Here is a 23,804-nt window from a genome sequence, read left to right as displayed (position 1 = left end):
AGCACCTTAATTCATACTCATGATTTCCAGAGAAACTTGTTAACCTTGTTATGTTTTGTTTTAATTATTTTGTAAAGCAGTTCTGTTTGCTAAAGGATAACTAGTTATTTCTTTTGTTTTAGCTGTTCAACACAAATACACAAACTGGAAAGCTTTTCTAGTAAAAAGACTTACTGGTGCCAAAACGCTTCCTCCTGATTTCTCACAAAAGGTAAAAATAGGATCATTATGAATTGAAGAACTCTTTTAAAAGAATTACTTAGAATTACTTAGAAGAATTTTTAAAGAATTATAATTTCTGAACCATTAAATATCAAAATATATGTTCAGAAAGGATGACTCATACTTATGTCAGTACTCTAGAGGCAGAAAGATGGCCAGAAGTTTAAAGTTAACCTCTAGAGTAAAAAATGAAACCCTATTCCCCAAAACAAAACAAGAGCCTGGCATGGTGATGTGCATGTTTAATCCCTGTACTTAGGAGGTAGAGGCTAGTGAATCTCCATGAGTTCAAGGTCAGCCTTATCTGCATAGCAGGTTCCAAGACAGCTAGGGCTAGTGAGACCCTGTCTCCAAAAAAGGAAAATATATATATATATATTTAATATTGACAGGGCAATATTGAAACTACTTGTATTCCTTTGTCATGAGTCTCAAATGGGATTTTTTTCTGTTTTGTTTGAAGGTTTCAGAGAGTATGCAGTATCCTTTCAAACCTTGCATGAGAGTAGAAGTAGTTGACAAGAGGCATTTATGTCGAACAAGAGTAGCAGTGGTGGAAAGTGTAATTGGAGGAAGATTAAGGTTAGTGTATGAAGAGAGTGAAGACAGAACAGATGACTTCTGGTGCCACATGCACAGCCCCTTAATCCACCATATCGGGTGGTCTCGAAGCATAGGCCATCGATTCAAAAGATCTGGTAAGCAACTGTCACAAAAACTTGTGAAAGTATCAGTGAGGTTGAATAAACTACTTGGTTGTTTCTACAAACCTTAGATCAAAGATAGCGTTCTAGTTTGACCATTATACTGTAATTACGATACTAATGCCCTGTGTCCCTTCCTCTTCCTACCCAAATAATATTTCATGCATGAGGCCATGAATTTAATTCCTAGCACCAAAAAAAAAGAAAAAAGAAAAATTTAAGTCTATTTTTCCTCACAACTACAATTGTCTCTTTCTTTTCTTGTCCAGACCATTTGAAAGATGTAAAGGATCTCATTTCCACTTAATTATCATCTAAATGGCAAGATTAAGTTTAACTAGACATGATACTAAACACACAAAAACATTCTTCTAGAAATGCCTATCGGTGCAGGCTATGCCGGAGTGTCAGGCATGATCATCACTAGTTCAAGGACAGCCTCAGCAGCTTAGTGAGCCCCTGCCTCCAAAACAACCGGGGAGATCAGTGTTAAGAATATTTGGCAGCCGGGTGGTGGTGGCACATGCCTTTAATCCCAGCACTCAGGAGGCAGAGGCAGAGGCAGGTGGATCTCTGAGTTTAAGGCCAGTCTGGGCTACAGAGTGAGTTCCAGGACAGGCTCCAAAGCTACACAGAGAAACCCTGTCTCGGGGAAAAAAAAAAAAATTGGCGTGTGTGAGGCGCTCTGTTCAATCTCCAGTACCACACCAAAAGGGAAAAAAGGCTTCTGATGTTGTAATTCCCTTACTGTGAAATTACCAGCATTGTAATTAACTGAAATGTAATAGCATGTGTACATGTGCTCTGAAGATAGAAAAGGCTATTAATATTACTCACCATCATAAATGTAGAAGACATGGATTTTTTGTTTTTGTTTTTGCCATGTTTTAGAGTATTACATACCTTGTGAGTTTGAACCCTTCAAGGAAGCATGGTTTTTTTGATCTTCTCACAAATGCTGACAGATTAGTATGTAACTTTTCTTTGTAGATATTACAAAGAAACAGGATGGACATTTTGATACACCACCACACTTATTTGCTAAGGTAAGAAGTTTGTACAAGAGCCCTCATTTGTAAATTAGGTTGAAAGAGGGTTGTGGGGTTTTTCCTAAGATTATGGATATCACATATGCTCACATAAAAAATTAAAATCTGTAATCCTTAGATGTCACAAATTCTTATTGTACTCATCCCTAAATTATGTGTACCTGTGTAAATTCTTTCTGTTCCCTAAACAGAGGGAGTTACAACATGAGGTACATAGGAAAGGCATCTGGTAAATGTTTTCAAGTTGGCAATTTTGTGTATGTGTGTTTCAAGACAGGGTTTCTCTGTATGGCCTTGGCTGTCCTGGAACTTGCTATGTAGACCAGGCTGGCTTTGAACTCAAAGATCACCTGCCTCTGCCTCCTGAGTGCTGGGATTAAAGACATGCACCACCATCACCTGGTCAGAAATATTTTCTTTATTAAAATGAAAACATTTAGGAGGCTGAAGCAAAAGAATTACCACAAGTTTCCTGCCAGCCTGTGCTACAGAGAATTACCCTGTCTCAGGGAGTTGGGGTCAGGGGCACATTTATGGGCCAGGAAGAGCTAGCTTAGCAGTTTCAGGTACTGTTTCACATCCTGATGCCCTGAACATCTGTAAAAAGCCTGGTGCAGATACCATGGAGTACATGTGTAATCCAAGCTCCCGACAGCAAAATGGGAGGTGCAGATAGGAGAATCGCCCAGAAGCTTACAGCTCAGCTCATACAGACTGCAGTACACAGTGCAGCAGATCAGAGAGAGACCCTGCCTCAACACACTAAATAATTCTAAAGGACATGTATAATAGTGTTGTATATGCTTTCTATAGGTAAAAGAAGTAGACCAGAGTGGAGAATGGTTCAAAGAAGGAATGAAATTGGAGGCTATAGACCCATTAAATCTTTCTACAATATGTGTTGCAACCATTAGGAAGGTAAGAGAGAATTTGTTCTAAATTGGAGAAATTCAGTCAGAAGAACCAGGTTTAAAATCATAAGGGAGCCTCAAGCAGATGTATTTTGAAAAAAAAGATATGTACGTCTGGATCTTCATTGGGAAAAAAGTTACTAAAACTTTCTAATGTGTCAAGATCAGGACTTCACAGCCCCTTTTCACCCAGAATTTTAATGCATAATGCAACCCATGGCTTACAGGTGTTTGAAATACTTGTACAAATCAAACACCTACAGGTATCACAAATTTATTTTAAAACAATTCTTTGGTATATATATAATTTTACTGTTTATTAAAGACAAAATCAAATTTACATACTAATGAGATGGATATGCTTGTTGTCTAATAGAACAATCCAAATATAGGTTAATTTGATACTTACATGCTGAAGAATGAGGTAAGAAATAATCTCAGAGCCGGGCAGTGGTAGCACATGCCTTTAATCCCAGTACTTGGGAGGCAGAGGCAAGCAGATGTCTGTGGGTTTGAGGCCATCCTAGGCTACAGAGTGAGTTCCAGGAAAGGCTCAAAGCTACACATAGAAACTCTGTCTCGAAAAACCAAAAAAAAAAGTCTCAAGTTCAGGTGTGTGCTAGGATATTTCAGGAAGCTTCTGTTGTAACAGTATACACAATGTAACATGAGGAAGAGTTTCTTTAGCCTACCCATATAGCCCATCATTGAAGCCAAGGCAGGAACTTCATGAAACAGAGACCACAGAACAATTTTTTTTTTTTTTTTTTTTTTAGGACAGGGTCTCACTATTTAGCCTTGGCTGTCCTGAAACTCTGTGTAGACCAGGCTGGCCTGGAACTCACAGAGATCCATCTGACTCTGCCCCCTGAGTGTAGAGCTTAAAGGTGTGTGCTGCCATGCCTGGCCATCAGCTGCTTTTCTTACACAGCTGGGACCTACCTACCTAGGAATATAACAATCAAGAGAATGTCCCAATGATGTGCCCACAGGACAGTTTGATAGAGGTAGTTCCTCAATTGAGGTTCCCTCTTTCCTGGTGGTGATTCTAGTTTGAGTCAAGAAAGACTAAATCACATTTAGGAAATGGCAAGTGGTTAATACGCATACAAAAAATTGGGACTGTAGATGTGTAGCTCAAGTCAGTGGTAGAGTGTTTGCCTAACATGTGCAAGACTTTGGGATCAGTCCCCTGTACAAACAAACAAAAAAATGTCAACAGGGCAGCCAGGGTACAACGGACCCTGTCTTGGGGGGTGGGGGGGAAATGTCAGACTTTAGAGTTGGTTCCACAGTTAAAAGCACTAATTGCTCTTGCAAAAGGACCTAAGTTTGGTTCCCAGCATCCACATGGTGGCTCACGATTATCCATAATTCTTGTTCCAGGCAATCTGATGCTATTTTCTGGCCTGCATGAACACCAGGGACATATGCTGCACAGACATATATACAGGCAAAAACACCCATATACATAACTTTTAAAAAAAAATTAATAAGTACTTTAAGATTTAAAAAAAAAAACAAGAACCGAAATGTTTGCGATAAGAGTTGTGAGCTAAGTGATTGATTACTTCTGAAGGACTAAAGAAGGAGCTGATGGCATGAGGCAAAGACTAGCTCTCAGAGAACATGTTTGGCATGGAGATAAAATAAATACTGAGACTCAGGAAGGGAGGCAAACTCCAGTTGGTCCTGAAGTTGATAGTATCTGAGGTCATTGAAACAAAGCAAAGAGCTAAACTCAGAAATGTAAGGGCTGGAGGTAAAAAGCCAATTACCAAAGGAGTTATAAAAGGAATAATAGAAGTGTGACTATTAATCAGTAGACTAGGACATGATAGTCTGGGTTGAAAGCTTTTAATCCCAGCATTCAGAAAGCATAGGCATGCTAATCTCTTGAGTTTGAGGCCAGCCTGATCTGCATAGTGAGTTTGTCTCACTAATAATTAATAGTTATTTGAGGAGGTAAGTACTATGAAAAATAGACCACTGAATTGAGAAAATAAGGTTGTTGGTGAATTTTGCAGTCTAGATAAGGATAGAAATGGGAGAATAACAAATTGCATAGTATGTACCTTGAACTAGTTCTCAGAGTGCAGTCTACTGAATTCACTGCAAATAAAAACCTTACGCCTTTTGTGTTTGAACCTGTCTCAATTTTTTTGCTTTTTTTTTTCCCCTGGTGGTTATGCAGGATATAAAATATTCTCAGTGTGATGGAAATTAGGAAACATTAGAGTATAAAACATGTGTTGGAAAAGATCTTCTTGTGATAATTAGGCAAGATGTAGAAGTTGGTCTTGTTTTTTTAAAAAAAAAAAAAATGTGAGGAGTTAGAGAGATGGCTCAGAGGTTAAGGGCACTGGCTGCTCTTCGAGAGGTCCTGAGTTTAATTCCCAGCAACCACATGGTGGCTCACAACCATCTATAATGAGATCTGGCGCCCTCTTCTGGCCTGCAGGAATACATGCAGGCAGAACACTGTATACATGATAGATAGATAGATGATAGATAGATAGATAGATAGATAGATAGAATCTTTTTTTTTTAATGTGAGAGGAGCTAGACAAGGTGCTCTATAGGTCTGTAATTCTAGGCTTGAGAAGTTGGAGTGAGAGCATCTCAAATTTAAGTCCTAGTTAGTATTAGAAGGCAGGCATGTTACTTATTAACAGCAGTCTGATGCATAAAGTGGAGTTAAGAGGACCTTTGTTGGGCCCAAGCAGCCTTATTGTCGTAGAAGAGCATGGTAAAAGAAGGCAGGTTGAAACTTGAAGAAGGTAGAGGTTTGGCAAGATTATTCCCTATAAAAAGTCAGAAGAGAAGGAAAGCATTACCATGTTAGGACTAAGATCCTGACACTCAACACTACATGGGGGGGGGGGGGGCTGTTGTTGTTGTTGTTGTTGTTGCTGTTGTTGAAGATGGGGTTTACTGTGTATCTTTAGCTGTCCTGAAGTTCACTCTGTAGACCAGGCTGTCCTAGAAGTCACAGAGATCCACCTCCCTCTGCCTCCCGAGTGCTGGAATTAAAGGCATTTGCCATTACTGCCTGGTTTTAGTGTGTGTGTGTGTGTGTGTGTGTGTATGTGTATGTGTGTGTGTGTCAACTTGAGGGAGTTGGATCTATCCTTCCACCAAGTCCTGGGGATTGAACAATGATCATCAGACTTGACAGCCAAACATTTCACACACTGGGCCCTAGATGGTCAAATTATTAAAAGAGTATTTCAGCCGGGTGGCAGTGGCGCACGCCTTTGATCCCAGCACTCGAGAGGTAGAGTCAGATGGATCTCTGTGAGTTCGAGGCCAGCCTGGTCTACAGAGCAAGATCCAGGACAGGCACCAAAACAACACAGAGAAACTCTGTCTCAAAAAACCAAAAAAAAAAGAAAAAAAAGAAGAAGAAGAAGAGAGTATTTCAATCAGTTATTGGCCAAAGACATTGGTTTTTCCAAATATCTGAAGTCATCTCTGTGTGAACTTGCTTTTCTGAAATCACTTCTGTATGGTCTTTGTTTGTGGTACACATTAACAGTCTACATCAGTTTCTCTTTATTGAATCTATTTAACATCCAGTAACAAAGTGTTTTACTTCTAAAGTGCCTTTATGTAACAGATTTTCCTTTCTTTCAGAATATCATTTAAAATACCATTTTTTTGTAATAGTGGTGTTCATATTCAAGTACTTGGGATTCTCTTGATTTCAAAGGTGCTGGCTGATGGGTTCCTGATGATTGGGATCGATGGCTCAGAAGCTGCAGATGGATCTGACTGGTTCTGTTATCATGCAACCTCTCCTTCTATTTTCCCTGTGGGTTTCTGTGAAATTAACATGATAGAACTGACTCCACCCAGAGGTACTCCATCCCGGTATAAATACTCAGTTTTTAGTCTTGCTTTGTTTCTGTATGGTATCTGCTTATATTTAACACGGCCCTAATTTTCTTGTTGTGTGTGTATTTATACACAATATGTGTGAGTATGAATAGATAGACTAAAACATGCAAGAGCTGTGAGATACTCTGCAGTTGGACATGATGATACATGTCTGAAATCCCAGCACTTGGGAGCAAAGGCTGGAGCATCAGCCACAAGCAGGAGACCTGCCTGCTCTACGTAGTGAGTCTAGGGCTACACAACAGGACCCTATCTCAAAGTTAATACATTAATTAATTAAAATAAAAACACAAACTTTATATTCTAGCTCATTTTAATAAATTACAGTGAAAGTTTTTCCTGAATATATTCATGTTACAATGTGTATTTGTATTTTTTTAAGTACTTTTTATTATTTTATATATATGGGTGTTTTGCCTGTATGTATGTCTATGCATCTTGTGTGTGCTATGTGCCTGGTGCCTGAGGAGTCAAGAAGAGGATATCAGATCCCCTGGAACTAGTTACGGACAGTTAGGAGCTGTGGGTGCTGGGAATTGAGCCGTCTCTCCAGCTCCCACATGAGCATTTTTAAATGGATACTTAGCCTTCACAGAAATGAAGCCTCTCTCTTTAGATCGTCACATGGCTTCTGTTTTTGTTTATTTTGTTGAGACATGGTCCCTGTATTCTTAGCTGGTCTAGAACTCACTATATAATAGACTATGGACATTCTCCTGTCTCTGCCTCCAAAGTACTGGGATTAAAGGCGTACATGACCACGCCCAGCTGTATACCTTTTAAAAGAAAGTATGTCTTTAGCAGCTCTCATGGTTTAACCAGTACCTTTGGCTTGGGTTTTTCTCTAAGTGGGGTTAAGGCAAAGCAAAGATTTGTTGAAAGTATTTGCTCAGCTAGTCTAATTTCTTTCACAAAAAGAAAAATAATCCAGAGTATTAAGTGTTACACTGTTCTAAAACCTAGTATTTTAGGGAGGGGTTGTAGCTCTTGGTAGTAGGAGCACCTTGCCCAGTATGCTGAGGCCATGGATTAGATCTCTAATGCCACCCAGGGGGAAAAAAAGGCAGAAGTCTATCTTGGTAGTAAACAAGAAAGAATCACTTCTGCATTAGGGTAAGGAAACATACACATGTGTCTTCAAAGGAAGACATCGTCACACTATGAAGCCAGTATACTCAGTAATGTTAGAACGTGAGTTAGAAGTTCGTTGTATCACCAAGTGAAATGTACGCTCTTTCTTTTTTTTTTTTTTTTTTTTTTTTCTCGAGACAGGGTTTCTCTGTGTAGCTTTGGAGTCTGTCCTGGAGCTCACTTGGTAGCCCAGGCTGGCCTCAAACTCACAGAGATCCGCCTGGCTCTGCCTCCCGAGTGCTGGGATTAAAGGCGTGCGCCGCCACCACCGCCCGGTAATGTACGCTCTTTCAATCCCATACTTGGAGGTGGAGAAAGCAAGGGAGAATAAGGTTACCTTCTACTACATAGCAAGTTTGAGGCTAGCCTGAGCTATTTGGGACCCCAATTTCAAAAATAAAAATAGAATTTTTAAAAAACAGATTAAGAAATCATATCACCTAAAACCTACAGAGATTTCATGTACTGAGTTATTTAAAACTATGCTAATTTTAAATGAACTGTTGCCTAAACCAGTTGTATTTTTTAGGTTACACAAAGCTTCCTTTTAAATGGTTTGACTACCTCAGGGAAACGGGCTCCATCGCGGCACCAGTAAAACTATTTAATAAGGTAAATTTGAATGTGGCATGATCTTAACCTAAGAATGGAAGTTGTTCTTGAGACAAAGTTCTTTGCCTTGTATTAGAATTTCTTAGTGAAGATTAACAAAAACAATAAGTATTTTCTTTGGGGAAAGATGTAAGGGGGCTCTTTGTGCCAAGACGGATGTATAGAGGTCAAAGGGCAAATTTGTGGTCAGGATTCTGGGGTCAAATTCAGGTTTGACCATTTTGTCACCAGGCTTGAACCATTTTGTCAGCCCTAACTATTTGATCTTTAACCAGAGAGAAATGAAGATAAATACTTTTCCTGACTAATTCTTATATTTTTGGTTGTGAGCCTAGCCTTTAATGGCTGAGCCATCTCTCCAGCCCCCTTGACTAATTCTTAAATGCCTCCCTGTTGCCATGTAGTGGCATAACTAAAGAATTGCTGGGAACTTTGGGAAATGGTTTTAGATGTATCGTTTGCTGTCCCGGTGGTAGTAGACTGCACTCTCGTGAGCACCAGTCTTAATACTTTGTTTCTCTGTGTCAGGATGTTCCAAATCACGGATTTCGTGTAGGAATGAAATTAGAAGCTGTAGATCTCATGGAGCCACGTTTAATATGTGTGGCCACAGTTACTCGAATTATTCATCGCCTCTTGAGGATACATTTTGATGGATGGGAAGAAGAGTATGATCAGTGGGTAGACTGTGAGTCCCCTGACCTCTATCCTGTAGGGTGGTGTCAATTAACTGGATATCAACTACAGCCTCCAGCATCACAGTGTAAGTTGCTAATTCAGAAAACACGTTGTTTTATAAAAACAACTAATTCTTCAGAGGGCTATCTCATGTAAATCATCTTAGAAGCTCACAGGACAAGAATATATCAATGTCTCAGGAGATGCCGGGTAAGATACTAAGACTCAGTGATACCACAGAATTAGACCATGTATGCCATGGCAGTGTGAACTCAGTATCAGTTACATAGTAAATAGAGAAAACCGTAAGTCACTAAGTGACTACACTATTGTCAAATTGAACAGTGCAGGCTAAAAATGTTATCATCCATCCATGTTGTTGAATAGATTCTATCTAGTAGTGAGGTGAATGGTTTTATAAAGACCAAATATACCCTTTAAAAGCAGTGTGTACTTCTGAAAGCATAATGATCTTCATAAAGATAATTCATCCAATCTGTGTCTAGAATTGTAAGCCATTCTCCATCACCAATTTTTCCCTTTTTTTCTTTTTCAGCGTCAAGAGAAAGCCAGTCAGCTTCTTCTAAACAGAAGAAAAAGGCTAAGTCCCAGCAATACAAAGGACATAAGAAAAGTGGGTCACCATGTATTTACATATATTTTCTAATTGTTAAGCAATTGAGGTCACAGTATTCTTGCACAGAAAAGTACATCCCTGTGAGAACTGATGCTTGTTCATTATGTATTATGCTTAAAGGTGCAGTATGACATAAAAGGCAAAACTTTTTGATACTAAGAAACACTTTTAATTGACAGGAGAAATCAGATATTCTTTATCTGTGTGTTTAAAGCATCACAGATAAAGAATAAAGCCTGAGAATGATTCTTGAAATAATTATAGACCTACTCAAAGTTAATCACTTTTTTAAAAACTTTTAATGAAGCAAAAAAGGCAGTGCTTGATGCTTACAGTAGCCATCATTCCTACAAAGTACAGCTCTGTCTAGAGTGATGATCCTGAGAAATCCACATTGAAGGGCTGGGAACAGCTCGGTGGGTAAAATGCAAAGGTGGAAGCCTGATGTGGTGGCATACACCCTTGGTCCTAGCACTCAGGATGCAGAACCAGGCCAGTCTCTTTTGAGTTTGAGGCTAGCCTGGTCTATAGAGCAGGTTCCAAGACAACCAGATCTACACAAAGAAACCCTGTCTCAGAAAAACCACTAAGATAGAGAATGATAAGCCTCCGAAAGGAAGAACACCTTCCTCATACATGGGTATATTACATGTCACAGGCACACACCAAAAGAAGTGGGGGGAAATCTGAGTTGTAATCTAGCTAAGTCGGTTTTTAAATGTTTCCTGTAATGTATTTTTCCTTACAGTAAATTGTGGTTGTCATTATTAGCCAAAATAATATAAAATGTTTTTCACTACCATAGAAAGTCACAGGCTTTTCTGTTCAAACTTGGTGTAGAATATCTTAAACAGTGTTTAAGATACTTTTTATAGTAAAAAGTACCTAAAGATTAACCAAATATTCTCTATTCTTCCTGATTAACAGTTATATATAATTTTTTTTAAGTGACAAACCTAGTTACTATGCTGATACTTTGAAAAACAAGTTTCCAAGCTGGTGGTGGTAGCACACACCTTCTATCCCAGCACTCTGGAGGCAGAATTTGAGGCCAGCCTAGTCTAGAGAGCAAGTTTCAGGATAGCCAAGGCTATGCAGAGAAACTCTGTCTCAAAAAACAAATTTCCTCCCATCATAAAACCGTATCTACCAGGTGGCGGTAGCGCACGCCTTTAATCCCAACACTCGGGAATCAGAACCAGACAGATCTCTGTGAGTTCAAGGCCAGCCTGATCTATAGAGCGATATTTAGGACAGGCACCAAAACTACACAGAGAAGCCCTGTCTTGAAAAAAAGTATCTAGCCTCAAGTAGTGATGACCTGCATGACATCATCACAAAGCAGGCTTATCCCTTGCCCTTTCTTCTGTGGGCAAAACCTCCCACAGACCCAGAACAACTTTGCCCATCAGGAGCTTGGAAGTACAGCAGTTCACCTACAGGATCTTAGAGAGCACTGCCAGACCATTCACAGTCAAGAGTGAGGTCTGCTGATTTGCATGTGCTTAAGAAGAATTCACATGTGAATTTCATGTTCCTAAATTAACTATAGCAGGTATGCCCACTCAGCTTTCTGTAAAGTGAATTTAACAGACTCATTTAAACTATCGATCATTTTGTGTTGGACAAGAATTTGAGAAAGATTTCAGAAGTTTCTAAGACATTGAAATCAAACAGTGGTTTTAGCCAGGCATGGAGACACATGACTGTAATCCCAGCACTCAGCAAGCAGAGGCAGGAAGATCAGGAGTTCAAGGTCATTTTCAGTTCCATAGCAAGTTCAGGGCCTATCTAGGCTACATGAGACCCTGACTTAAGGGGCAGGAAGAATACATACACACATAAATATGTGGTGTCTATGTGTGTAATTATATATACACACACACGTGTCTATATATATTCCCTCCCAAGGTTTATGAAGAGTCTTTTTACTAGCTGGGTATGGTGACTTACACTTGAATCTCAGACCTCAGGAAGCTAAGGCAGAAAGATTACCTCAGGTTTCAGGCCAGCCTGAGCTGTAAAATAAGACTCAAAAACAGAACGGGGGCTAGAGAGATGGCTCAGCCATTAGCAGCACTTGCTGCCCCTGCAGATAACCAGGTTCAGTTCCCAGTCCAATCCCGAGGGATCCCAGGTCCTTTTCTAAATTAGAGGTCACCTGCACACCTGGGGTGCTTATATATATACACTCAAGTGCACATGAATACATATAAAGTCTTTTTTTTAAAACAATCCTTTTTAGTAACTAATGAGTATTATATGCACAGTTCTCTTGCCTCCCTCCTTGTGGTCCTTGCAAGGTTTGTTTCTTTGAATCTTTGCATTCCTAGCTAGGAATATTGCGATAAATGAACAAATTGACAAAATGAGAATATTAGTTACCCAAATTATAGTGCTATTTAACATTACCAGATTTCTGAATTAAAGATTGACTTTAGCTATAAATGGAACATACCCCTTAACTCTGACATTTTGATCTTAATACTGTGGCATCATCTCTCGTGCCTTAAAATTATTTGGATGTAGAAAAGAAAATAAATGATGATTCCTTACTAGAAACCCTTGGGACCAGATATGTTTTGGTTTTGGAATTGAGAATTTTTTGCATTTCAGAAAATAAATAAATAAGTAGATGTTGTAGCATATACTATGTAACATTCTGCAAACTCTGGAGTACTTTCTGGAGCAAAATACAAATGTTGACAGTAAGTGGACCAAGTAAAGATAATAAGTGTATCATCAAGTGAGTATGGGTTTATTGCCAAAATCTTAGAAAAATAGTTTTTGAATGTCGGAATTGAAGAAATATAATAAGAAGCAGTAGTTTTACATTATTAAGGTACTATCTACTTCGTAGGGTGTTTTTGGTTTTTTAGAGACAGGGTTTCTCTGTATAGCCCTGGCTGTCCTGGAACTCACTCTGTAGACCAGGCTGGCCTCAAACCCAGAGATCTGTCTGCCTCTGCCTGTCCAGAGTGCTGCAACTAAAGGCATGCGCTACCACCGCCTGTCAGAGTCCCGTCGTCCGTCCGTCCGTCGTCTCCCCGTCCCCCCCCCCCCCCCCCCCCCCCCCCCCCCCCGTCCCCCCCGCCCCTTACACAGACTTTTAGAAATCTTTCCTACAAGGCTAAGTGTGGTATAATTCCAATTCTCGGGACAGAGACAGGAGGATTACTGCAAATTCAAGGCCAGCCTTTGCTGCATAGTGAGTTCTAGGCCAACCTAAATTACGGAGTTGGGGTGGATGGGGTGCAGAGTGATGCTGGAGGGCTAGTTCAGTTGATAAAGTACTTACCACACAATCATGAGGACCACAGTTTAGTTCCCTGAACCCACATAAAAAAGCAATGTGGCACATGTTTGTAAACCCAGTGCTAGAAGGCAGAAATAGGACAATCCTGTGGCCCTCTGGCCAACCAGCCTAGCCTAATTGTCAAGTTCCAAAAGTGTATGATACCTGAAGTTGACCTCTGTCCACACACACATACACTGTCATCAACATATATAATACATATACAAACACACAAATCCTTCCCACAAAATCTGTTACCAAACATGAAAGAACTTGGGGTTTCAGCATTAAGGGGGCAGAGGCAGGTAGACCTCTGTGAGTTAGATCAAGGCCAGCCTGGTCTATAGAGCTAGTTCCTGGAGAACTGAGGCTACATAGAGAAACCCTGTCTTGAAAGAAAAATCTACGTTGTCTGGGAGCTGGAGAGAGCATTTGCTGCTCTGGAAGAGGACCCAAGTTAGAATCCAACACCAACATTGGGTGGTTCGTAACTTCCTGTCACTCTAGCAGGGTATCCAACAGCCTCTTGGCTCTGATGGCACCTACATGTGAGTGCATACTGACACAAAGGCACACACACATACATATAAAATCAAAATAAAAATCTTAAGTTAGCCACTGCAGACAGACTTGTTCGTAGCAGTGAGCTTCAGAACCTGGTGTGTGTGTGTTTAAGTTTGCTGGTGGGTTGTTGTGTTCTGGCTCTTGTTTCTTCAAGCTCAGTGGTCTTCTGTATTAAAGTTGTTGTGGTAGTCCTTATTGTCCACCAGGTGTCTTCGTTGTCTGGAATGGTGAGTAACGAGCCGGGTTTGTGCTATAGTTGTGCTACATAGGGACAGTTGTTAACTAGTCCTTTGGAAAGTAAGAGTACAGCTTTACCAGGAGGGTCTTACAAGCTGTTCAGCCTCCAAGAACTTTTTCTCAAACCATGGTGATTCTGGAGCAGTTTCAAGTTTCACCATTTTCAGGAGCTACTGTGTATAGGACTTGGTGGTTGTGCATGGTATTTACTCATAAATGAGTTAGGAAAAGTTGCTGCACATGACAGTGGCCTGGCAGTTGAGAGCTGAGTGTGAACTCACTTGGCTTTCAGATTTTTTATGGAAACACTGCTGACTTAGATTATCTAAAGCTTAGCCGATTCCTGGGTCATTGTACACTTCAGAGGAAAACGGGTAACATGTACATTTATAAAGATAGGAGTAGCTTTCAGTTTGCACTCTTGATTGCACTATGCCTGGTGGTTCAGTGTTTGCAAAGTTTAAAGCATATTTTAGTGTGGTAAAAGCAGTTCGTGAGTTTTGGAATGTTTATGTTTGCTTATGAACCTGTAACTAAAAGTGGTTCGTGTCTTCAACCCTAGCACATAGGCGGTAGAGACAGGAAGATCAGATCATTCTCAGCTACCTAATTGATTTAAGGCCAGCCTAGTCTATGTGAGACCCTGTCTTGAAAACTAATTAATTAATTAAGAAAGCTGAACAAAGTGGTGCACACTTGTGATTCTAGCACTTGGGAGATGGAGACAAGATGATCAGAAGTTCAAGTCTAGCCTTGTCTACATAGTAAGTTCAAAACCAGCCTGGGCTGTCTGAGATCTTGTCCTCCTATGTGAGATTAAGAACTTGTAAGCAGTGTGTAGTAAGCTTTGAGTTTTAGAAGTACTTTTCTGGGTCAGAATTACAATGCTGTCTGAGTGCACTGCTGACACAAACTCGGGAGCACACTATATAGCGATGAACTTGTGCCACTCAGTGAAGACATGGGAGGCTATTTCTGTTTGATTTCTCCCCTGAAGGGCCATAATGAGGCTTCTGTAGCCAGGGAAATGCTGCCTTAAAAGTTACGCTTCAGAGACTTGGGATCAGTGTGCAGATCATGGGAACACTTGCCTAGCGTGCATGAGAGCCTCCTGTTCTCCAGCACTGCTACAGGAAAGTAAATGAAGACCCTCTCCTTCCATTGGCTTTTCACCCAGTATTCAAGCTGGGTTTTCTTGAATGAAATTAACCCAACAGTTGTCCTTACTAACTACTCTGCAGTTTGTTCTGCCTTATTCATTTTAAGCTTGAGAGTCAAGACCAGGATTATCAAACCTGAGAAGTTAGAAGCAACCTGCCAACATGTGCGTACACTGTGCATGCGTGTGCGTGCACGCACGCGCGCGCACACACACATACACACATTTGCAGAAGTTAAGCCTTGCACAGTCAAGTGACTGCAATGTCCTATACAACCCAGCCTTCCTAGTAATACGATGCACTTTTCTTACCACACACCTAAGTCAAAGCTTACTTCAGTCTGACTTGATGTTTAGAGAGGAAGATGCCAGTTGGGAAGAAGCCTGTCAGTTTGTCGAGCCTGCCCATGACAGGCGGGGTGCGGAGGAGCTTCTCTGGGGACGAAGAGTTGACTCCTCCTCCATATCGAACCCTGCCAGCACAGACAGCCCTGGAGGCCTTCCCACCTCCCAGCACTAGCCGAGAGTTCAGGCCCAGCCTCAAAACAGGTAACTAGTCACGGCAGCACCACAGGTACTACAGAGGGTCAGGCGCTGGGCAGGGTGGTGGGAGACAAAGCGTGGTCTGGCGTGACAAATGCTGACTCATTGGTTTTTGGTTTTTTTTTTTGGTTTTTTTTTTTTTTCCTTTTTTACTAAAATATCCATTTTCACTGGTTCTTGGTAGTCATTTCACTAAGATGAGTTATCAGGAAAGGAGTTTTTGTTGTCTTTATGGAGCATCTGTGAAAGTTGTCATTTTAGCTTTTGGAATTATGAGGTACCCTCTATACTTCATGTTTTAATTAAAATTGCTAACATATTACATTGTAGACTTCCATGTGACTTGAGGGAGAGAAAGTTCCTGGAGAATTCATCTAATTAGTCAGACCTAAAAGACATTTTTCATAACATTCCATAATGGTTTGTTCTTGGAAAGTGTGTGTTGAATTCAAGGAATTTTGGTTTTGGTAGTAAATCTTAGTTGAGTATCATCACAGACTTGAAACACATTACCTATATACCATAGTGTTGAATTAGATTGAAATTTATTTCCATAATTCCATGTTGCAGTGTGCATAGTGATTAAGTAAGTGACATTTCTTGGTGTCTAGTGGGTTAGGTAGAGTCAAGGAAGGCTGCTCAGGGTTTTGCCTTGTAATTGCAAAGACCAAAGCTTCCTCTAGACAGGAGTCCTGATCTTGGAGCTTCAAAGCCAGAGTGCATGTTTGATTAGTGTGTATCCTTCCACAGCTTAAGGATTGCTTTTCTACTAACTTGCTCTAGTGGATCAGCTTTTCCTAAATGGCCCTGTAGTTTGAAAACCTGCATGGAATTTAGAGCTTTGTTCCCATCTTTTTCTCTTTGCCAGGATGTTTGTACCTGACATTATCAGCCGTTTTTTCACTTCCGTTGAAGATGTTCTCCTTAGCATCACAGCTCTGACAGTGTGTGTGGCCATCTTGAGCTTTCCACCAGTCAGTTTTTCTGACAATCACTATGGTAGCCTTACGTCAACAGAAATTTCTACGCCTCATTTTATATGAAGAGCAGAGTAGGATTACAAATCCCAGATTTTGTCTGCTGTGGCCAGGCATGGTGGTAAGACCTGTAAACCCAGCAGGAAGATCAGGAATTCCAGGCAGCCTCCTGAGAGACCCTGTCTCATCAACACCAACAGTGTTAGCTACTCTGCTAAGCACCAACCTCTAAGGACTAAGAGTATTCCAGTTCATTTTTAACTTTTCTCTTTCCACGCGTGCTATTTATGAAGTTGACTACCTGACAAAATATGAATATTCTTTCTTTTTAAAATTTGTATTGGCTCTTCAGAGCACTTTCTTTAAACAGACCAATTTTGGAAGTATGTGTCATGTTTTGATAAAGGTTCTGATTTACAAGCTAAACTTGACTTGTGAGATGCTACAAGGAAAACCTTGTGGCTTTTGACTTCCTCCTTCTTTTAGTGCCTGTCCTCTGAGCTCTGGGGTGTGTCCTGTGGGCTGTGGTATGATCTGCTCAGGGAAATGCTGTGGAAACTGTACTGCCTTCATGTCTGAAAGTCATGGTTGGATTAACTGTTTGGAGAATTTATTATTATTGGCTTTGTACCTATGAGGTGTGACTTCCATTTGTTTCTCTTGTGAATGTTCGTGATTAGTGTCACTAAAGTGAAGAAGCCCTTTTAAAAGCCGAGGGTAGAAATGGCATTGGTGTAGAATGTGACACTGAGCCACTTGACCTAGTGCGTTCATCATCACTAGTTGAGAATAAAGGCTAGGAAGAAAGAATGATACCAGACAGACTGTTACAGTTTCCATGAAAAGTGAAAGTTTGCATTAAAACATTCCATATCTGAGTGAATGTTTCACCTTTATCTTGAATGATTTTGAAGCACATCATTTCCATATTTTAACATGATTCTACCCCAGTTACTTGTTTTGAGTACAAATGCATACAGCTTTAGGATGTGCTTTAAGACCTCAGCTTATCTGTCTTACATAAAAATACATCCATTTGAGTGAGACATCTTGATCTTGAAGCATGGTAATTCCCATTCATTTAGCCATCTAATCATTGTATAACAAGATAACGTTCAACCTTTTATTGTGGGTACTGCACCTTTAATGAAATGTGGGCTTTGTTTCCATGTTTATCTTCGTGATAGTACTAAATGTCTCTAATACTTACTGCATGTTGGTTAGATCTGAAAGATAGCTATTGCATATTTGCTACTGTTTGTTAGAACACGTTTATATTAAGCAGAGGAAGAACTATACAGTTGTACATGCTTTGCCTTTCAACGGTGTGTTGTTTCTTCTGTTCTTACTATACACAGTATATTCACTTTTTTGTCTTTGGGCTATTAAGTTTTTTACCATCGATACCAAAATAGGAACCAAAGTAAGTTGAATTGTCATCTCTCAAAACATTATTCCTTAAAATTAGTAAATAAGATGTCAGAAGATGATGGTGCGTGCCTTTATTCTGAACATTCAGGAGTTGGATCTTTGTGAGTTCAAGGCTAGTCTAATCCATCTACATAGCAAGTTCCAGGCCAGCTATAGCTACATAGTGAGACCTCGTCTCAAAAATACAGATAGATAAAAATCTAAAAAGATGTCCTAGGGCTAGGTTTTGTATTTGTTTGTTGGTCTTGTTATATAGTATATATCTTTGCTGACCTCAAACTCACGATCTGCTTTCTTCAGCCTCTAGACTGCTGGGACTATTGGTGTGAGCCAACACACCTGGACTGGGAGAGGGGTCATTTATTTTTAAAGATAGCTTCATAACTAAAATCAGTACACAGAGTCTAGAAGTGTAGCCCAGTGGTAGAGTGCTGACCTAGCATTCACAAAACAAAATTCAGTCCCTAGCACCATGAAAAAAATAAAATAAGGCTGAGCATGATGACATCACACACCTATAATCCTAGCACTTGTGAGGTTAGGCAGGAAGATTACAAATTCTAAGTCAATCTGGGCAGCCTAGCAAAGACCCTGCCTCAAACTTTAAAAGGGAGTCTGGGAGTGGGGGTTGTTGCTCATGGGTTAGAGCGTTTGCCTAATATGCCCAAGGCCCTGGGGTCAATTTCCAACACAAGGAGTGAGAGGCAGAAGGAGGGAAGGGAATAAAGTGACTATGTTCGGGGGTTTGGGTATAAGCAGTTTTATATTCCATATGTGGGCCCCCTTCGTTCAAATGTATGTTCTAAAGCCCCACCTTGGATGCCTCAAATCATAGATAGTACTAAACTACACACACACACACACACACACACACACACAAAAATATGTGTCTGTGTCTGTGTGTGTGTATATATATATATAGAGAGAGAGAGATCATGTGTACTGTGTGCTATATTTTTTTCCAGTAGCCATATAACATACATATAATAAAGCTAATTTGATAATTAGGTATATTAAAAGATTCAAAGTAGTTTACTGTAGTGGCTCACACCTATAATCTCAGCACTTGGAGGCTGAGACAGGAAGCTAGCCTGGGCTACAGGAGCCCTTGTCTTAAAAGAAAAAAAAGAAAAGAAAAATAATCATAGGACTCAGGTAAGAGGAAGGAGGCATAGCTAGTGAGCTCAGAACTAAGTTGGCTAAAGAAACATTAGCTGGATGTGGTAGTGTATACCTACAATCCCAGCCCTCTGGAGGTAGAGGCAGGAAGATCACAAATTCAAGGCCTTCTTGGGCTGCATAGGCAGACACTGTCATGTTGAGTATTATACCTCCAAATTTTCAAGAAATATGTTAGTTTCTATAGGCATTGACATAAAAATGAATATTTAATCCTAAGAATTTCAATTATTTTAGTTGAATTAATGAACACTATTACTTGAGCATTATTTTGGAGATCATCCACAGTATAGTGTCCAGTGTGCAGCATTGTTCCTCTCCTAAGCATTTCTTAATTGACAGTATACTTTAAAATTAAAATTAAGATTGAGAGGTATGGCCCAATGGTAGAGTACATGCCTAACATATACATAAGCAAGGCCCTAGAAACACACACACACATACATTAACATTTTTTAGGACTTTGTTATCATTGTTGTCTGTTTTGCAGTACTGGGGTCAAGTCCATCACCTCATGCGTCCTAGGCAAGCATTCTACCCTTGAGTTCCACCTAGCCTCCCATGGTTTCATCTTTATAGGTATTGAAGAAATGGCGTCATCTTAGCTGTAAAATTGATAGAACATGAAGATGAACAACCAAGGCACTCCAGAAGACTTGGTAACATCCCGTGCCTTTCTGTCTCATACAGTGACCACGTCACAGCTGAAGGAGGAGCTGCTAGATGGAGAGGATTATAGCTTCCTCCAAGGAGCATCTGACCAAGAAAGCAATGGCTCTGCCACCTTCTACATCAAACAAGAGCCTTGAGGTGGCTCAGAAACTAGGGGTGGGAGGGACTGTTTTACAGGACAGGTTTGTAGTCACCCAGCTGTACAGCGGGCTATTCTACTGGGACATTTTGCTAAACACAGAAAGTTCAGTTCCAGATTTTTCAGGTGGGGGGGAAACTATTTTGGTGGGGGGGGAATTTTTCAATTTATAAAGATGGACGATTTTTGTGTTGTATTTGAAGCTTTTGAAAGAATTTTGTAATATTTTCCAAGTTTGGATTTATGTGCATTGTTAACAAGAACTGAAATTCTAACTTTTTTGGTAAGATTAAAGCTTAGGTAACAGGATTGAAGGAAATGATTAAGAAGGATATAGTTGTAAATGCAAATGAACTGTCATTACAAATGAACCTTCTTGGTACCTGTTGGGAGATTTTTGGATTTTAGAGTTAGGCCAGTCACATCTCCAGCTTCCTTTGCTGCAGAAATATGCAACTGAACCCCTCACAGAGGGCTCATCACCATGTAGATCACGGAAGGGGTCATTAATTGTGCTCGCTGACATTTTATTGCAGCCCATTTAAATGTTTGTACAGAAATTTTTTCATTCTGCTAAAATTTATTTGGAGTTGTATATGAAACTAGGAGAACTCTGGATACTTTTATATGCTCTCCTTCGAGTAAAAATGATTTAAATTTTCTAACACTAAAGTGTTAAACTGGAATGGTTAACAAGATACACAGGATTTCAGTCTACATAAGGGGTTGGGGAAAATGAATATTTTCCTAAGTTTATTCTGTTTTCCTTGCCAGAGAACATCCCATAAAAGGGATATTCTTATCAAACCTCTGCCATTTCCCTCTATCTGAGAGAGAGCAACTTAATGTAACCACACCTGAAAACGGATGTTCTGTATTACCAAGAGAATCAGATGAAAAAATTGTTAACCAGAATAAGCTTAGATTTCAGAATCATTCCAGCTCTACTTTTAACTGTCTTGGATTTGTTAGAAACTGATTTGAGGAAGGAAGAAAAAAAAAAAAACTTTTCTTAAAATTCCATATACACAGACACATACTATAAATTGTCTTTAATTGTAGTCAGCATTTATTTTAACAATAACTGATTTGGACCATTGTAAACATTCCCCATTTTAAAATTCATATGGCTTCCTTTAAAAAATAGGATAAAAGGGTAAATTGGTGAAAGGTTTGCTCTCTGCATTTTCTCCCCTTCTACCGAGTTGTGACTGAATGAGAGCTCTAGAATTTACCAGTGAGGTTCATAAACTAAACTCTCAGGAATTCATTGCATCTGTTCTAGAAGTGCTTCTGGGTCTGAGCCTGGCTTCTTCAGAGTGGTAATACTGCCCATCTCCTCCGGAAAATAGGCAGGGCTAGTGAGAAATTAATCAAAATGATTAACCTCTGCAGCTCTTCAGCCTATGGAATGCTTTAAAAAACGCTAATGGAAAACCCCAGGAGACATTTTAGGTAAGATTTTTGTTTGACTTTTAAATGCATAGAACGTTAAAAACCAGCAATTTATTTTCTAAAATATTGCTCTACTTTTGGGAATAATAGCATTGGTAATACGCACAGGTTTACCTCATTCTATGCAAGAGGGGTTAATATCATAAGGTTTTGTAGTAGCTACTGGAAGTAAATGTGTTACTTTATAGTGTAAAAATATATGGAATCGCATGTCACCATTTCTTAATACTGACTCTGGGGGCTAAATGCTGATCACATCAATGCAAGTTGATTCTCGTGTCAAATATATGTGAATTCAATTGTAAAATTACTGGATATTTATCTTAAACAACATTGCTGAGGGGGACCTACTGTAAATGTGACATCCTCACACTTCCCAAATCTTTGAAGGATCTTCCCAGGAGCTTAAAGCCTAGAAGAGGTCCAAAGCAAAGGTTATAGCAGTCTTTATTCTCAGGCTCAGCAGATTAGCCCAGGACTGTGCTTCCATGGTACCAACACAAGAAGACTGTTGTCTGGGGTGCTCTCCTCAACCTTAGGTGTAGGAGCTCTCCAGAGAAGGAACTGTAAGCCAGGAAGGATGTGATTTCATGCCAGCCAGTCCTGGTAATTAGTTCTGTGAAGTGCTCATATGTAGCCAGGTCTTAAAGCTTCCAATTCTACACCAAAACCGGGCTTGGCGTGTTTAGAATTCCCCACCTAAACATTCATAAAGTGTTCATTATGTCCACCAACAGTGAAGGGTTGGTAAGGACTTGTTAGTCTGAACATAACCTGAAGCCCTCTACTTTGTTAAGACCCTCACTCCTGCTGCTAACACAGAAAGTTAACCAGAGGAGGCTTCCATTGTAGCCATAATTCCTGTCGTCGTACAACTCAGTAGCCCCGTGCTCTCACGGTTCAAAATGTACTGCTGACCTTGGGTTTGTTTTTGTTTTCCTGTTAGGAGCCTGGGAACTTTTAGTAGTTTAAACTTTTTAACCTTTTCCTTGCTGTGTATGAGGAAAGCTAAAGCTGTTATCAACTTCTTATTCTGCGGATACTAACACGGGTTTTCAGTGTTTGTTTGTTTTTATTATTATTAATTTTGTGTGATGTGAATACCCTCGCCCATCAATATTTGTATTATGGTGCTATATATTTGGTAATGATTCTTTAATATTGGGGAGGGATTTTAAAAATACTGTGATTAAACTGGGTATCTTCCTTTGATTTTCATATTTTAAATAAAGCCACAGTCATTTATACAAAAAAATAAAAATAAATAAATAAAAATGCATCTGTCCCTGGGCAAACCTTTCAAGGACAGAGGCCAAAGTAAAATACATAAGGTTTTTACATCATTTCTGTGTGCGTTTGATATATAGATCAATATCTGGACAAATTTAATCTTTTATTTTCTGGTAACTTGTGATCATTGAGGAAGTATTTGAAGCTTTCTCATGAAATGTATATAATGGCGTGAAAAATTCCTTCAGAGAAATTTATGTTCCTTTCATTTTTACCAAACGCAAATTTTTAGCATGGATGTGAAAAGCATTAAAATTATAACTTTGTGTACAAGATGAAAATAATTCACTAAATTTGCCCTTTTTTTACACAAAATAAAATGTTAAAGTTACTGGGGTTTTTTTTTGTTTTTTTTTTAGCATTTGTTTATTAGGGAGCACAGGTAGATGTGCCTTGGTGTCCATGTGGAGGCCAGACAACTTGTAGAAGTCCGTTCTCTCCTTCCACAGGAGTCCTGGAGTGGGCTTGAGGGTCTCAGATTTGGCAGCAAGCCCCTTTTCAGTGTGTGTGTGTGTGTGTGTGTGTGTGTGTGTGTGTGTGTGTGTGTGTGTGTGTGTGTTTTCAGGAGCTGATTCTTTTCACTCTGGGATCCAAGAATTGAGCTAAATCAGACTTACCCTATATACTCTAACCTCTCCCTGAGGCCACATGCATTTAGGCATGAGTTATACAACAGGTGGTAGAGTGGCAGGGAGGGTAAACAGTGGACAATAAGATGATTGTTAGCAAAAAGGCACAGCTGGACTCCCAAGATGGCCGTTACTTGGCTCAAAGGATAGTCAGGATACAAAGTAAAGCAAAAGAGGGTACTGTGAGGAGGAACTTCCCACTGTCCAACAGGAGCAAGAGGCCACGGGTCAGTGTAAACAGTTGCATTGGAGCTGAGATTTCATGGCTAAGCAGGAAGAGGGCCACAGCCCAGAGTAGGAGCAAAAGTGTGTCATTTGTGGAGAAATACAGTCTAGAACTTTTGTCTAGAACATTGTGCTTTGGAGTCCATACTCTGGGTGACTGTGTTT

The 23,804-nt window shown here is 39.9% G+C and overlaps 1 protein-coding gene across 22 annotated transcripts in view; it reads left to right on the top strand.

The window, feature by feature from the left end:
- Mbtd1 (mbt domain containing 1) overlaps positions 1-22,838 on the top strand; it is a 66,573-nt gene extending 43,735 nt beyond the window's left edge. For 17 of the 22 annotated variants that reach the window (XM_052759264.1, XM_052759258.1, XM_052759267.1 and 14 more), the window contains 10 exons: positions 123-211; positions 686-920; positions 1,917-1,972; positions 2,789-2,893; positions 6,599-6,746; positions 8,447-8,529; positions 9,058-9,292; positions 9,764-9,841; positions 15,457-15,648; positions 19,920-22,838. In XM_052759264.1, the coding sequence (XP_052615224.1) occupies positions 123-211; positions 686-920; positions 1,917-1,972; positions 2,789-2,893; positions 6,599-6,746; positions 8,447-8,529; positions 9,058-9,292; positions 9,764-9,841; positions 15,457-15,648; positions 19,920-20,038 (1,340 nt within the window). In that variant the 3' untranslated portion in view covers positions 20,039-22,838. Of the gene's footprint in view, positions 1-122; positions 212-685; positions 921-1,916; positions 1,973-2,788; positions 2,894-6,598; positions 6,747-8,446; positions 8,530-9,057; positions 9,293-9,763; positions 9,842-15,456; positions 15,649-19,808 lie in introns of all 22 variants that reach the window. The other 5 variants (XM_052759270.1, XM_052759269.1, XM_052759268.1 and 2 more) reach the window with 3 other exon arrangements.
- The last annotated feature ends 966 nt before the right edge of the window (positions 22,839-23,804 follow it).

The sequence above is a fragment of the Peromyscus californicus genome, unplaced genomic scaffold (assembly GCF_007827085.1).
Source record: "Peromyscus californicus insignis strain IS unplaced genomic scaffold, ASM782708v3 Scaffold_3__1_contigs__length_106647218, whole genome shotgun sequence".
Classification (NCBI taxonomy): Eukaryota; Metazoa; Chordata; class Mammalia; order Rodentia; family Cricetidae; genus Peromyscus; species Peromyscus californicus.
Note: the sequence above shows the minus strand (reverse complement) of the source record. Positions and strands in the feature narration are given on the sequence as shown.